The 15,439-nt window shown below is 29.8% G+C and overlaps 1 protein-coding gene across 1 annotated transcript; it reads left to right on the top strand.

The window, feature by feature from the left end:
• Positions 1–1,850: 1,850 nt before the first annotated feature.
• On the top strand, positions 1,851–13,913 carry LOC132938094 (histidine-rich glycoprotein-like). The gene is made up of 6 exons (XM_061004760.1): positions 1,851–1,976; positions 2,537–2,656; positions 3,474–3,711; positions 11,736–11,818; positions 12,781–12,897; positions 13,500–13,913. Exons 1-6 carry the CDS (start codon positions 1,956–1,958, stop codon positions 13,776–13,778), a joined length of 858 nt encoding a protein of 285 aa, XP_060860743.1. The 5' UTR covers positions 1,851–1,955; the 3' UTR covers positions 13,779–13,913.
• The last annotated feature ends 1,526 nt before the right edge of the window (positions 13,914–15,439 follow it).

Genomic DNA, 15,439 nt, shown 5'->3' on the forward strand with positions numbered 1-15,439 from the left:
ATATTTAACTTTGAGGATAGTTTATGGTATAAAATTGTATCTAGTTGGTAAGTTATGGCGTTAAATTAAAAAATTCCTTTCTTTTACATTTAAAAATAACAAAGAAAATCAAAAAAGATTACGGTGAATCGGGAATTTGTATGTAAAACCAGTCTGCAGTTAGTAAGTCTAGTTCATCGATTTTATTTTTTTGTTGTAACTCAAAAATCAATAACAGTAGAGACCAAAAATTTATTTTAGTATTTAAAGTACATAATATGAAATAATTTTCAACTTATTATCAGATTTTTTTTCGATTTACGTATAATAAAATATGAGTTTTTGGGTAAAAAAAAGCTTAAAAATGTAATTAATACAAGGTTCCTTATAAGTTTTTCTTACAAGAATATAAAAAAAAATTGAGCGTAATTCAACAAATATTTTTTTATGAATGTCAGAAGTTAAAATTTGTTCATAAATGATCATTATTTAACTATAACGATTTTTCATCAAATGGTTTTAGTTTTTTTTGTTTAACTCAAAAAGTAGGTATTAATTGTAAAAACTTGAACCAATCCTAAATCCACTGTTACTTAAATTATAATTTTCCAAACGCGTTGAAAGTTTTTAAATATTTAGATACATATTCTATTTATATTTTATACCACGCACGTATTCATACCATTTTAATGTACGTTGGTATTGGATTAATTTATAATATATGTGACGTATTTATTTGACAACAATTAGTTCAACCTGCCACATAAAGAAAACACTAATAATAATATGTATCATATACTATCCAGTAAAGTATATCCGTCTATCTCCTTTGCCCAATTGCCCACAATCTATACTCGATGAATTTTTTTAATTCTTAGACCAATTTTAATATATTTAAAGGCATTTTAAATTCATGGTTTTTCTATTTTTTTTTTAAAGTGTTGATAAATGTTTAGGTCAATAAGATTAAAAATTTAATAAAAATCCCACATAAGTCTTAGAAATAGAAATTCTATAGAAATTCAAAAATATTAAAAATAATAGCAAATATGAAATTGGTATTAATATTTTAATTCTTACACAGTTACACTATTAATTTACATCGAATAGTGGTATAAAAAAATACAAAAAAACCTGGGAAATGACATAATATAATTTACGTAGAATAATTATTATTAAGTATTGCAAATATTAGCTTCTGTATTATTATTAGTTTAGTATATATATATATATATATATATATATATATAAAGTGATGTGAATATAATAATCTACTAACAGATATCACAATAATTCTATAGATTTAAATATCGAGAATTCGAAACGTTGTCGACAGGACTGCATATATAATGGCAATACTCAAAACTTCTACTGAGATTCAGAAACCGTCTCGGGATTCCAAATTGAATGGCCAAATCAAACGACTGCAGGACGCGCCTGAACCGCGGTTTTGGTCTTGTGGACCTTCAGAGACCGTAAAACTATACGTCCCAAATATAGTTGTGAATGTCCTACATACTGTTAGATAAAACGGAATATTACAAAAGTCTGAGCAGAAGCAATGAGTATATCACCAACGCTGTGGTGAGACGGTGTTGTTGGTAACCGCGGCTGACCTCTCATACCTTAGCGCCACCGACGAAAATATTAAGAATGATTATTTACTGTAACAATGTTTACTCATAAAACATTTTCGTCAGACCAAACTTGCCGAAGCGGAAATGTAAACTAACCGCAGAGGTTAGTAAAACACATTAAACACTCTTATCGAACGATTATTAGATACCTATACCTAAACACTTGGTAGTATTATTTCAACACTAAAATGGTTTCGATTTTCATATAAATACCCGACTGCAGTGGTGAGTATTTATCAGTTCACATCGATCGTTCCAAGCATTCTCAACTGTTATTACACACTATAAATAGTCCATCATTCTTAAATCGACATATCAAGGTATCACCGCGAAAACAAGATGGTGAAGATTATGTTACAAGTAAGTGTACCTGCCGCGATATCTACACGGCTATGTAGAAACTATATAATATTATGAAATAATTTATAGTTTAATATAATATGTAAAAACATACCTAATCTTGATAGACAACAGATTTTGCATTTATTTTGCGATTAAATATTGGTTTACCAATAGCATTTTAAACAGTTTTTTTTTAAACATACTTATGGCTGTATGCATAATCAAAGTGTCGAATATGACAAAGTTTAACATGTCTTATAATATGTGACACATAAATTGACTATGCATATGGATACGGGCATTATAGTAAACTATATATTTTAAAATGGTATGAAGCATTTATATATGTGTTAAATTACTGTAGGTACTTACGTGTTTAGATTACTTAAAAATAGTTTATATATAAATATGTATATTATGTATAATACTATAATGTATATTTTTACAATAAATAATAGGAAAACAAATAGGTATTGACAATTGGCAAACCAAATTGTATTATTATTAGTTATTAAACACTAACAAATGTCTGATATTTAGATTTTATCAGTTTAAATTAAATGTATTTAAATTCGCAGGTCGCTATTCTTGTATTGACCACTTTAGTGGCCATTACTTTTGCCGAACACGATGCTACATCTTACGCGTTTTACCATCCGAAATTCGAAAACACCCATCACGACGGACACGACCATTACGTAAGTGCTTACTGTTAAATATTAATATATTTTCCACAAAATAAGCTTCACTATATACTTTATACTTACATTCAGTATATAACACATTATCTTCGTAATAATATACCTTTGTCCTGGACCGAGTAATTCATCACACTGACTGATTAATTGTATAACATTCAGTGATTAAAGACGAAAAAATGCTACGACAAAGTCGGAGAAGTCTCCTCCATGCGTGATATTCCGCATTCCCTTATTTCCAAATTTCCAACTACATAAAACCGTAGAATATTCCCTGTGCCGGGCCTGTAGCGTTCAATATAATGACGTAATAACCGCATATTTTGTCTTAAAAACGTACGATACATGACAAATTTGCGTTCAGAAGAATCCATTTTCTGTAGTTAGTTTTAATATTATTTATAATTGACTTATAACCAAATTTGAAAGGAAACAATATAATATTATCCATGTTCTCTTGTCGGTTTTTTATGTTTTTATTTAAATGCCGCTTAAAATAGATGTATGTACAAATATAAGTACATGAACGATATTAAAATTATGAAATGCTTATAAAGTTATCGCTCACAATAAAATTCCAATATAAAAAGAAAAAAACGACGAGAGCATATAGAGATACTGTAATATTATTAAAACTATAATAACGGTATAAAAACGGATTCTTCTGACTGAAAATTCGCGACGTTGTACCTACGTCTGCAAGCCCGAGAGAACACACGTGGACACCGCGTCTCTTAAATCGTCGTCATCGCGATCCATAATAATGATTTTTTTTATTTTCAACGGAAATATAAATGAACTTTGTATTTTCTCGCAGGCACCTCCCCATTACACGTACAAGTACGGTGTCAAAGACCCGCACACGGGCGACCACAAACACCAGTCGGAGCACCGCGAGGGTGACGTTGTGCACGGCGAGTACAGCCTGGTGGAGCCTGACGGTCGAGTCCGCAAGGTGACTTACACGGCCGACAAGCACAACGGATTCAACGCGCACGTGCACCACGTGCACCACGCCCACCACCCTCAACACTACGGACACCACGAAGAGGAATGACGTACCTGTAGCTAGATGCCGCGAGATAAATCACAATGATATTTTACCCAAAAATTAATGATCATAATAAATGCACCGGTCTTATGTCGCAGTGAAAACTCGTCCCGCGAATGTATAGGCGCCGCGGTTGTTCTTATTTTTGTTATTGATTATTATTTCGTGTATGTTACATTATTATTAAAGATTATTTTTGTTATTTAACCAATGGTATTACATAATTTACATTTTAAGATATGCTACACACGGAGTGAGCAATACTAAACGGTTTAAATCACCGTAGTACCTACGTACGAATCCAATAATAATATTTTATATCCATTGGTATAATCTATATTAAGTAGTTATACTAAGCCGGTGCTATATATTGAGTACTGCTGACTGCTGTAGAGTAAATAATAATCCAATTTTACAAACTGATTTATTTAGTACACAAGTACTGTATATATTATATTGTTATACACAAAATTTGGCGAATCGTACAATATTCCATCTCTGTGTTTATAAATCTGGCAGTGAATATTTAAAATAGCTACTTTCCTAGTCTTCGTTCATACGTAGTCGATCTGTCGATCTGTATAACTTTTGAAATATCGTGCTTTCAAAAAAATGTTAGCTCTTAGTTTTTAACTTTAATGTGTTTAAGCTGTTAAAATGATCTTTCACATGTCACGTGCGTTGAAGGTAAGGTCAGTACGCAAGATATATATTTGAGTATGTTTGACAGAATTCGTTATTTTTTATTATTTTTACAATATACACATGGAATGTACGTTTTAATGAAACGTCAGTCAAGTATTGAAATATCATGATTGCCTTTAGATGGCTGTTAAAGTTACTACATAATATATTTTTTAGTACTTATATTCATTGCTTACTTTTAATAATGAAAATTGAAAGCTATCTGTAAAGTAGTTGTTAGCTTTAATGTGTAAATTAATCGTTCGGACCCTTATAAAAATTGTACAGATCAGCATAGGCGCAAATTGGCTAAATTTTTTGGGGGGACTCAAGCCCCCCTTTCCATAGGCCATATTGCTTAGTACCACGGAATATAAAAATTAGTACTAATTACTAGATTTTCAACTGGGGGGACTAGACCGACATTTGGGGGGACTTAGTCCCCCAAGTCCCCCCTATTTGCGCCAATGCAAATCAGCAGTATACGCATAATATATATCTTCCAAAATAGAAAGGGAATGTAAAAAAAACCACATTTTTAAAAATTTGATTAAATTGATATTCCTATCAAGAAGAAAATTACACGTCTCTTTTATCAATGCAAAACGTAGTAAAACCCATTAGAAATGTCCTTAAAGCGAATTAAAAATGTTTTATATTAATTTATTCAAAAATATTGTCTTTAACGAAGAAAAAATGGGAGTTTAATAGCATAATAATATATCCTAAACAATAAAGCAATATATATAGGTATAATATATGTAGGTATGGCCATAGATATACTTCGTATTTTCTTTGTTATTATATATTTATATTTCCCTTTTCACATAATATGCACCTATATACTCATGTCTAATACAGAGCGAGTCGAATTAAGAAAACTCATAATATTTCTAGTTTGAAATATAATATTATACAATATTATAAATAATAGTTCAATAATGTGTGAACAATTTTTCTCTATAAAACGCAATTTTAAAACAGTAAAAATTCATTTGAGTCTGAATATAGCTTGAAAGAGAAAGCGTGGTATTACCTATTAATGTGAAATGACTTGCTACAACTACGGATATCATGATTGTGCTTTCAGAAGATTTAAGTACGATCGGCGGTAATATCTCACAATTCACACAGTATCATTGTTAAAAACCAATATATTACATTATCATAAGAGCGATGAATGAATTGGTTTTACAATAGGTAATGTGTGTTTTTTAAATATATTTTAAACACATTTCTTTTAAGCTTTTTTACTTCAAATTTTTACATAACTAGTTAAATAAGATTAGTTAATGAAAGGAAGAATAACGATTTTAATAAGTATACCAATTATACCAATTACAAAAAATATTATTCGTTGGGACTTTCAACTTTCTGTCACGGCAGTCTATGCGTAAGTATAATATATTACAATATTATTTGGTATACAAAAAGTCTAACAGAGTATTTATTTTGTACGGACCCTACTCGTAGTGTGTAGATGTAACGTTGCATAAATGCATAATGCATAATTTGCCTTGTTATATCAATGTAGTATATTTTTATTTTCATACCTCCATACCAGTCACCAATCTGTAAATGGATCTTTGTTGTGCCGCTTTGAAAGTTTGAACTCTACAAATTAAATCAAAACATTTAATTTATTAACTATTTCTAACTACCTATATATTATAAGCACATAGATAATATTTTGTGCTTTACCTAATTATAAAGACGTATGATAAATAATGACAAAATTAAAATATTTCTCTCGTGTAAACAATAATACTGTTGCAATATTAATCAAAAAGAAACTTAGATATTTGAATATTTAAAAATTAAAAGTCAATAAACACCAAAAATTGTTTATTTTATATTTTAATTTTATGCCAATGTGAGGTATAAATAATATTTATATATACTATCAAGAAGACCAATGTGAAAATAAAATAAATTTATTTTCAAATTTCAAAAAATACAACTGTTAATGAAATATAATAAAAAATAAATAAATAAAAAATACATAATATAGGTAGGTAATTGACAAAATCTATAATTCATACAATCTACAATTAGTATAGTTAACAGTTTTCGTGGTGGGTATTAAGACAATTATCGTATTATACAAGAACAGTTTAAATAATAAACTTCGGCACCAATGTTTATAAATTATAAGCAATACCTATAGCCACAAAATAAATAAAATAATTAAATACTATCATTTATGATGTATAGGTAGATAATTATATTAATTATTATTGTAGACTTCAATTTTTCACAAAAAATTTACATTAGTTTTTTTTTCAAGTCAACATTTTCTAATAACTTCAGCTATTTATAAATATTTAAAAATGTTGACTTATTTTAGTTTTTTTTTATTTATATCTATATGTATATATAAAATTACTTGTCCTGAGTGATTCATCATCGCCTAGCCGGAACTGATGAAGCTATGTGTATGAAATTTGGACAGTAGTTTCTTTTTTGTGATGTAGACACTCAATAAGAAAGAATTTTTCAAAATTCAACTCCTACAAGGGTTAAAAGGGGTCAACATGGAAAAAATTGATAGACTGATATCCTGCCAGGAACACTGGACGGATCTTACGGTAATTTGGCATACAGAGAGCTATTACGACGTAGGAATCCGATATGAAAAGTCTTTTGGAAATTCAACCCCTAAAAGGGAAAATAAGGGGTTGAAAGAATACAGCAGGCAACAATCTATCAAGCAATATCTAATTTAAATATACAACATTAGTTTTAAAATACAAAACGTACGAACTTGATATTTGGAATAGTGGTTCCTCTAATGTTCTAGATGTGCAATAAGAAAGGATTTTATGATATTCATATTTTAAAGAGGTAGTCAAACAGGGATCTTAAGATTCACGGTGGAAATTGAAACTTTTTTTTTGTTTATTACTTGTTGCCTTTGGTTGCAGCCTGCAGGCATGGGCACCCATAGGTAAAATTTTAAGGAGGGTCAAAATAAAAAAAAATCTCAAATGTAAGATAATAAAGATTTAATGTTATTTTCACATATGAATGTAAATATGCATGTTATATTTGTACTATCATATATATATATATATACATATATATATATACAGTTGAATAAAAAAACATTTTAATTAGTATAGAAAAAATAGAAAATCAAATAATCAATATATTATTCCGTATCGGTAAATAAGAACTGCAAATTTCCTCGTATTATTCCAAACATATTAATGACATCCTGAATGAAAATATCCTTGTTTATGTTCACTCTTTCACGATGAAGGCTCATCATACACAAGTACACAACCCAGTTAAACGATCTTCACCTGTAGTCGACGAAGCCACGTTTTTACTCTTCTTAATGTACTGAACGATCTTTCTATTGTGCACGTTGTAGCCTCAGCATTGGCGCAACTAGGAATTTCAACTAGGGGGTGCTTAAGCTCCAGGTTTTTTTGTGACTCAATGGGATCTAACAGCTAACGATTTTTAGGGGATGCTAATTTTGACTTAGGGGGTTCTAAGGACCCAAAGCACCCCCTCACCCCCGCTAGTTTCACCAATGAGCCTCTGTGATATAAAAACATTAAGTATTTGAAAAATTGTAGGATAATATTCGCGATGAACCAATAAATCAACAAACGAAATTTCATCACACAATTAAATTTTTATCAATCCAATACTGATACCAAATATTAGATTCCTCTATCATATTTTCAATTTTATAATGATCACTAATTAGCTTAATTTTTTCTTTGAAATCATTAATTGTGTACTTTTTAATATTTATAGGATGCAGTAGACTTATTGAGAATGCTATTTTATTTGCGCTTGAAAATCTTTGTGAAAGAGATGATATTAGTGAATCTATAAGTAAGGAATAAAGATAGAAAGTCTGTAATAGCGTTCAGCAGAATAGGTTTCGTAATTGATCTATTTTTTTGTTTAGATGTAGTACGTGGAACTTTAATATCTGCGCCAATTTGTTCTGCCAAGTATAAGGAGCTATTAAAAATATCATTGAAAACAATATCTGATTGCTCTCTATTATTATTAAATATAGTCAATAAATCTTGAATATGATTTTGGACCGAGTGTAAATCAATAGATTTAGCCTGCTGTTTATGTGTTTATGATAGTTGGTGAACTTTTGTATGAGTAGTGGTGTTAACTTTGAAATCTGAATCATTGTTATGAGATAGTTTTTCTAAAACTGATTTAATACTGATAAAGTTTTCAGCAAAAATGTGAATAGATTTATACTTCGCAGACCAGCGAGTATCACACAAAATCACACATTTGTAGTATAGGTACCTAAGTGATGTTTATGGGTTTACCACAAATTATCTGCGATAAATAATCTTATGTAGGTACCTACGGGCTACGGACTACGACCTATCTATGATGTTAATAAACTATAACAATATGTATTTTTATACTTATTTCATATCTTAAAAGTGATTTTAAAAATAATTTGCCTTGGTTATCATGGTAATATTTATTGAACTACAAATTCATGTTATTTTTTGTCCAGGGGGGGGGAGTGTCCTATCTTGCCCCCCTTCTCACCAATGGGCGTCCATGCCTGCAGGTTACATATGCGGATTACTTCACAAAGCTAGGTACAATTACGCCGATTTGTCCGTAAAAATAAAATAAAATAAATGAAAATAAAATAACCCCAAAAATATATTAATATATGTATAAATAAAAAAAAAAAATCCGGGATGATCAACTATAACTTTAATACTATTTTAGGTGCACTGTATAAATATTTTTTTCAACTACAAAGTTATAGACTATATATTATCACCCACTTCACTGTGTTTGCAATTTAACGCAGGTAGATTGTTTACCTGATAATATACTGTTCGCTGTTCGCATAACCATAAGCGAGACTCACGAGCAACTCCACGTGGGATGGCTAAAAATTAAAATATAATATGATTTTGCTTCCATATGCACAGCGGCCACAGCGAATTACACCTAAAAGGAGTTACTTAATCACAATTTTTTTCCCAGACAATTTCAGTGTTAAATTTAAATTCAATGATATAATATCATTGAATAAGAAAACGATTCTTAGCGAAAACGATTAGTCAGCCTATGATATTACTAAGTATATTTGATGATATTATTGTGAATAAAGTAATTTATACATAACCTATTTACGTAGAATCTTGTTTTAAATTTTTTATCCTTAGCTATAAAATTTGAACATTTTATACATTTTTAACTACAAAATAATTATTAAATTTTAAATTTGATAAATTTTGTCAAAATTTGACCTTTAAATGCTTATAAAAAAAATTTGTGCCTATGCATTTTTAATATTTTTCAACTGCTATTGTAACAATTTTATATCGGGAGCCTTGCATTAAATTTTCACGCTTTTTTACCCAACAAATAAAATTTTATTGATATTTATAGAAAAAAAACTAAAAAAATTGAAAACTGACAATGTCTGTAAACAGCTGAAAAAGAGTCAAAATATTTTCAACATTTTATGGTATATAGAAAATGAATATATAAACATTCAGTAAAATTGTCATGTATCTACAGTTATTTGTTTTTAAATAACAATAAAAAACAAAACCGCTAAATGAGAAATCGAGTGAATATCACTGTTGGTTAAGTTAGGTTAGGTGTGTCCAGATGTAGATTGTCTCCGTAGCTAAATTCCATGGATACGATGTCCTAGAGCACCGACTGGACGGTCGTCTCGATTTGGTTTTCGCTGGAATCCGACACCACTGCCGTTGCATAATAATTCATCAACAATTCTGTTGGATATAGGTCCATAATCATTTTTTTTGATCATATATCTAATAAGTTATAATTAGGGCAGAGAAGTTATAGGAGGTAAAATTGAAAAAATATGCACATAAAAAAATTGAAAATATGCATTCAAATTCATTAAATATGCAAGATAATATGCACAAAAAAATTAAAATATATTTTAGTAAAATAAAAAAATTAGATATAAAAGAAATATAAAAATCATTGTACCTATTGCACAATTAATTTTGTTTTAAATATTTTCTACGTCGAATGATCGCCGATTGTCGGCGAGTATGGTTTTATACCGAGAAAAACTTCTTTCGACGTCTGTTGATGTTACTGGTGCATATTTATAAAATGTTAAATCATTTCCCGTTAGGTCTTCTGGTAAACCATTCATCGATGAACTTTTTTTGCTCTCTATGGCCCGCTAGATTTTAATTTTCTAAGTTTTTATGTAGAATATGCATGAAATATGCACAAAATAACGAAATATGCAAAAAAAATTTTTAATTTCAACTGGGGGGGGGGGCTATGATTTATATTTATATCTTGGTTTGCTATAAAATAGAGGCCCAGAATAAAACATGCAAATCCTATAACTTCTCTGCCTTAGTTATAATCGAATTAAAAAAAAACATTTATAGTTGTTCTGAAACTTTTGATGAAGTCACTAGATCAGAAGTTAGACTCTAAAATAAAATATAGGGATAGATGCTTATGTGTTATTATAAACATTTTACCTATATAGTATACACAATACACATATGGCATACAGTTATTAAATAATGTAATTATTGTATTATAAAAATAAAAATTTTGCCTTTAAAGGTTTAATACAAAACTATAAATTGTGATTGATATTATTTTTTTTTTTTTTTTAATTCTTTCTATGTATTTTGATAAATAATTGTTAATTGTTATATCTGAATAAAATATATTATGATATTTTGAGTTCATGATTATTTTGTCATATAGTTAAAAATACAGAATGGAAACGGACAAACATTATAATATAAATAAGATACGGGAGTACGTGATTATTATATAGTTGTGACTTGCGTTATGAGTTAAAATAAGAAGAAGTACAATAATGTTGATGATTAATGAATTACATTACTTTTTATTATCACTTATAATGTTATTAATATATCAAACATTTATATCAACAGTTATTATGACATTTGATTTTCTTTTTTCTGTATGTAATTTTTTCCTACCTTTATTTTATACGTCATTATATGTTAATAATATTGCATAATATGTAAACATGTTCGTTTTTACCATTCATACGCGAATGTTAAATACAGAATAAATAACCACTAACGGCCTTATACTAAAATATGTTCCTAATTATAATCCATTTTTTTTTTTTAGTAAACTGATGAACCGTAAATGCACCCACCGCAGAACCAATACAAAATTACGGTCCTATCAAACGTACCTATATCGGGTAATCGGGTATTTCGACATAATTTAACTCTTGGGTGGTGCATAGGTACTTGCATATAACCATAAACTATAAATACTAATTATTTCAGCCCAATAGTATCAGTTGTTTTTGTGTGTTTGATGAATAAACAGCAATAATTATTCCAATCAATTTATCTCAATCAGTTTGGTATAAGAACAGTGAGAATTCATTCTCAATGGCTTGTTTGTTACAGGTAAGTAAATAACATAATATTTATTAGAAATGTATAATACAATTACGGTTATGTTATAAAGTTGCAATTTTTAACTTCAACGCTATATTATTATTATTTATTGATGTATTTATTTTTCTAAAATGACAACTGTTCCACAGTTATCGACTCTAATAGTACCACACTGCACAAATATAATATTTATTATCTATTGGAAAATAAAACGTTTTAATTTTTAATTTCTTATAAATTTAGTATGGCAAAAGAATAAATTATTTTTGGGCGAGGCTGAGAATAATTAATGTTATAGACGCATGTAGACGTGACCCATGTAGTTTGTACCAAATTTAAATATACACTTCATAAACATAATTTCAATTAATGATCAATTTCATTCGATGTTTTGTTATTAATTTATTATACAACGCGCGCTCGTGTAAATTCAGTTGACTGTGCACAAGGAGTAAAATATATTTTTCATTGAAATTGTCATAAATATCACTATATATTATACGATTCTGTTATGAATAGTATGAGTACAAATACATATTTTCAGAGATAATATCTTCGTCTCATAAACCATAAAAATATATATTTTTTTAAAATTGAAGTTACCTGTATAGTCACACACAATATTGTTTATAGTGATAGCTCGAAACAAATAAAACATCGATACATTGCTAATAATATATATATATAATATAACGATAGATGTTTGCATATTAAACAACCAACGGAATAAAAACAAATTACTATAATATGAATTGTGTAAAAAAAAAACCCCCCTCATCATATATGTATTATTCTATTGTATCGCGTGGATTCGGTTGAAAATATATTATGTCTCGGGCATTTCGATTGCCGGCAGTGTTTTCCGTTGCGGACAGGCCACGCGAAATGCACGAAACACAATTTTCATCGCATCTCCGCGAAAGCGTGCGAATTTCAATCGCAAAACGTTTGATTTACCGTCAATTTTCTAGATCGCTGTGATCGCCCTGAGCGCGCTGACGACATTGACGGTGGCCCATGACGCCACATCGTACGCCTATTACCATCCGATATTCCATCACACCCAACACCACGGACACGACTATTACGTACGTATAACATTGTATGTACAACCGACGTGGGTTCTTATTTAAGAGCACTCGGACAACGAGAATATTGTTATGATAATTATATAGTAATCTCATAGCATTTAAAATAATAATATCATCGGAAATATATTGTATACTGTATCCCTCCGGGGTTTTTATTTAATTGGTAATCGTTTTCTAACATATCAGTTATAAACGCCATTATAGTATTATATATCTAGGTAGTTTATGTATTATCGGGTCAATACACTCTGGTGACTCGGACTTTGCAAAAGTAAAATGCTGAAACGCAGATGCCCTGGGTACATTTTAAACAGACTTTCGTCACATTTTGTTAACACGCATTTGAAGCTAGGTGAACAGGTGTATAAATATGATCGTTGGATAATGGACAATGATGGTATATAAAGTATCAGAATGTCAAAAAAAAATTTTGCAAATGACACCTGTTGTGGTGATGTATTTAGAATTTTTTCAAGGCATCGGAGACGTGGAAATCTGTTTGGTGGTGAATACTTCCGTCGACTTCCTCAAAGTTTTTTCGCTGCACCACTTTCATATGTACACGTTTATTTCTAATCGGCATCTCGTCGTATTTGCAGGCTCCACCCAAGTACACGTTCAAATACGGCGTCAAAGACCCGCACACAAAGGACGACAAACACCAGTGGGAGGAACGGGATGGGGACGTAGTGCACGGTGGCTATAGCCTGGTCGAGCCGGACGGTCGTATCCGAAAGGTAACGTACACGGCCGACAAGCACAACGGGTTCAACGCACACGTACACTACGAAAACCACGCTCATCACCCGCAAGTCCATCACCACCACAAACACCACCCTCACCACCATCACCGTCGTGGTGGACGTCAACAGTTTTGAGCGATCTGAGCGCTGCAGAATCGCGTAACGACCCCTACCCGTCGACCAAATTCAAGTCGACAGTTATTGTTATCGTTACCTAACATGTTATTAGTTATTACTTATTATATTATATGGAATTGTTATTGTTGTAAATTGTTTTCAATTTATTTTCTACCACAAATTTTCAAGCATAATATATAATCCTATTATTTCCGTTATAGATCTGCAAAAACAGAAATAATAAATTAGTATTTTTAGACTTTAGACCCTCCTTATATGAGAAAGGGGGCACGTAGTGTCAATAGTGCAAAAATATTAAACTCTTGTCTTTACATTATGAATTTTACTTATACATATTATATAATATGTTAATCCTATTACCTTTAAACCCTTTTCTATATCACTCATTTGTTTTATTGTGCACAAGTGCACAATAACCCTCCCTGGCTCTCTATGTGGCTCTAGTTATAATAGTATATTACATGACGCCTTTATTTGATTTAAATGCACTTCCGGTTCTTATAATAAGTATGGTTTCTTTCAAACATTCAGTTATTCAGATTTATAATTTCTTTCTACAACGAATACACTGCACGTTCTACATATTATAATATATCAGGTGTATGTTACTACTATATCCTTGATGTGAACTCGTGGGTTCGATTTTACGACGCAGTCATTTTATATAAGCGGACAAAATATTATGTGCAGTATGGAAAAAACAACATTTATATTTTATCAAGAAATAATATATATTATGTTAATATTATTTTCTACTTAAGAAAGAACAAGTACCTTTACTATATATATTATATTATTATAATATATATGTGATATGTTCCGCGTTCTCGATGAACTCATTCTTTGATTTTATTTATGAAAATTTCAGACCGAAATATCAGTCGCATTATTTACAATTGATACTATGTGTTATTTTTCAAACAGTACCTATATAACATAAAATAATAAAGTCTATATTTGTACTTCTATTTACTCACCCTTTAAGTCTATATATTTTCTATTCTTTGTAAATAAATATTTTATCATAAATTATTTTTAAATCGGTTTTACTCTGTTGAGTTTTAATAAAAATAATGATATTTATTCACAAACACAGCGGACAGTGAATGTTAGCTTATGGGAAAACACTAAGACCCACCAAAAACAAAATAGAAATAATATTTCAAAGGATAATAATATGTCATATTGTACTATGTCGTAATTTTTAACGTTTTAATACTGACACTTGTGATGGCAGTATGCCAGTATGAATAGAATTTACTCTTACTTGTTAAATACACCCTTTAGAGATCAATTCTTTGATGAACAACAAAACAAAATTCTGAGAGGTCTGTACACGGTTTTACGTGGTTCAATGGCAAGAGCTTAAAACTGTAGATGATGATAATAATATGAACCTTGATATTAACATAATCATTTATTAGACGATTATAATATACAATTATAGAACTTATTCAATATTCAGTAATATAATATTTAAACAGTACAGTCATACGTTCTATGGTCATACACAAATAGTGTAAACCAGAATGAGTGCTTTGATTTCAACATATAGTGTCTTATCTTATAGAAAATTGGATCAAGATGGTACTTTAGAGAGGTAATTTTTCGATTTCCTCAATAGTTATTTATTGCTACGGGAAAAACCACCGATAAAT

The sequence above is a fragment of the Metopolophium dirhodum genome, chromosome 2, assembly GCF_019925205.1.
Source record: "Metopolophium dirhodum isolate CAU chromosome 2, ASM1992520v1, whole genome shotgun sequence".
Taxonomy (NCBI): Eukaryota; Metazoa; Arthropoda; class Insecta; order Hemiptera; family Aphididae; genus Metopolophium; species Metopolophium dirhodum.

Bases quoted from the DNA above. Each gene is read 5' to 3' on its own strand.
- LOC132938094 (XM_061004760.1), top strand. From the start codon at position 1,956: ATGGTGAAGATTATGTTACAA. The intron at 2,657-3,473 runs GTAAGTGCTTAC...ATTTTCTCGCAG, and splicing joins ACGACGGACACGACCATTAC to GCACCTCCCCATTACACGTA. The intron at 11,819-12,780 runs GTAAGTAAATAA...TCAATTTTCTAG, and splicing joins CAATGGCTTGTTTGTTACAG to ATCGCTGTGATCGCCCTGAG.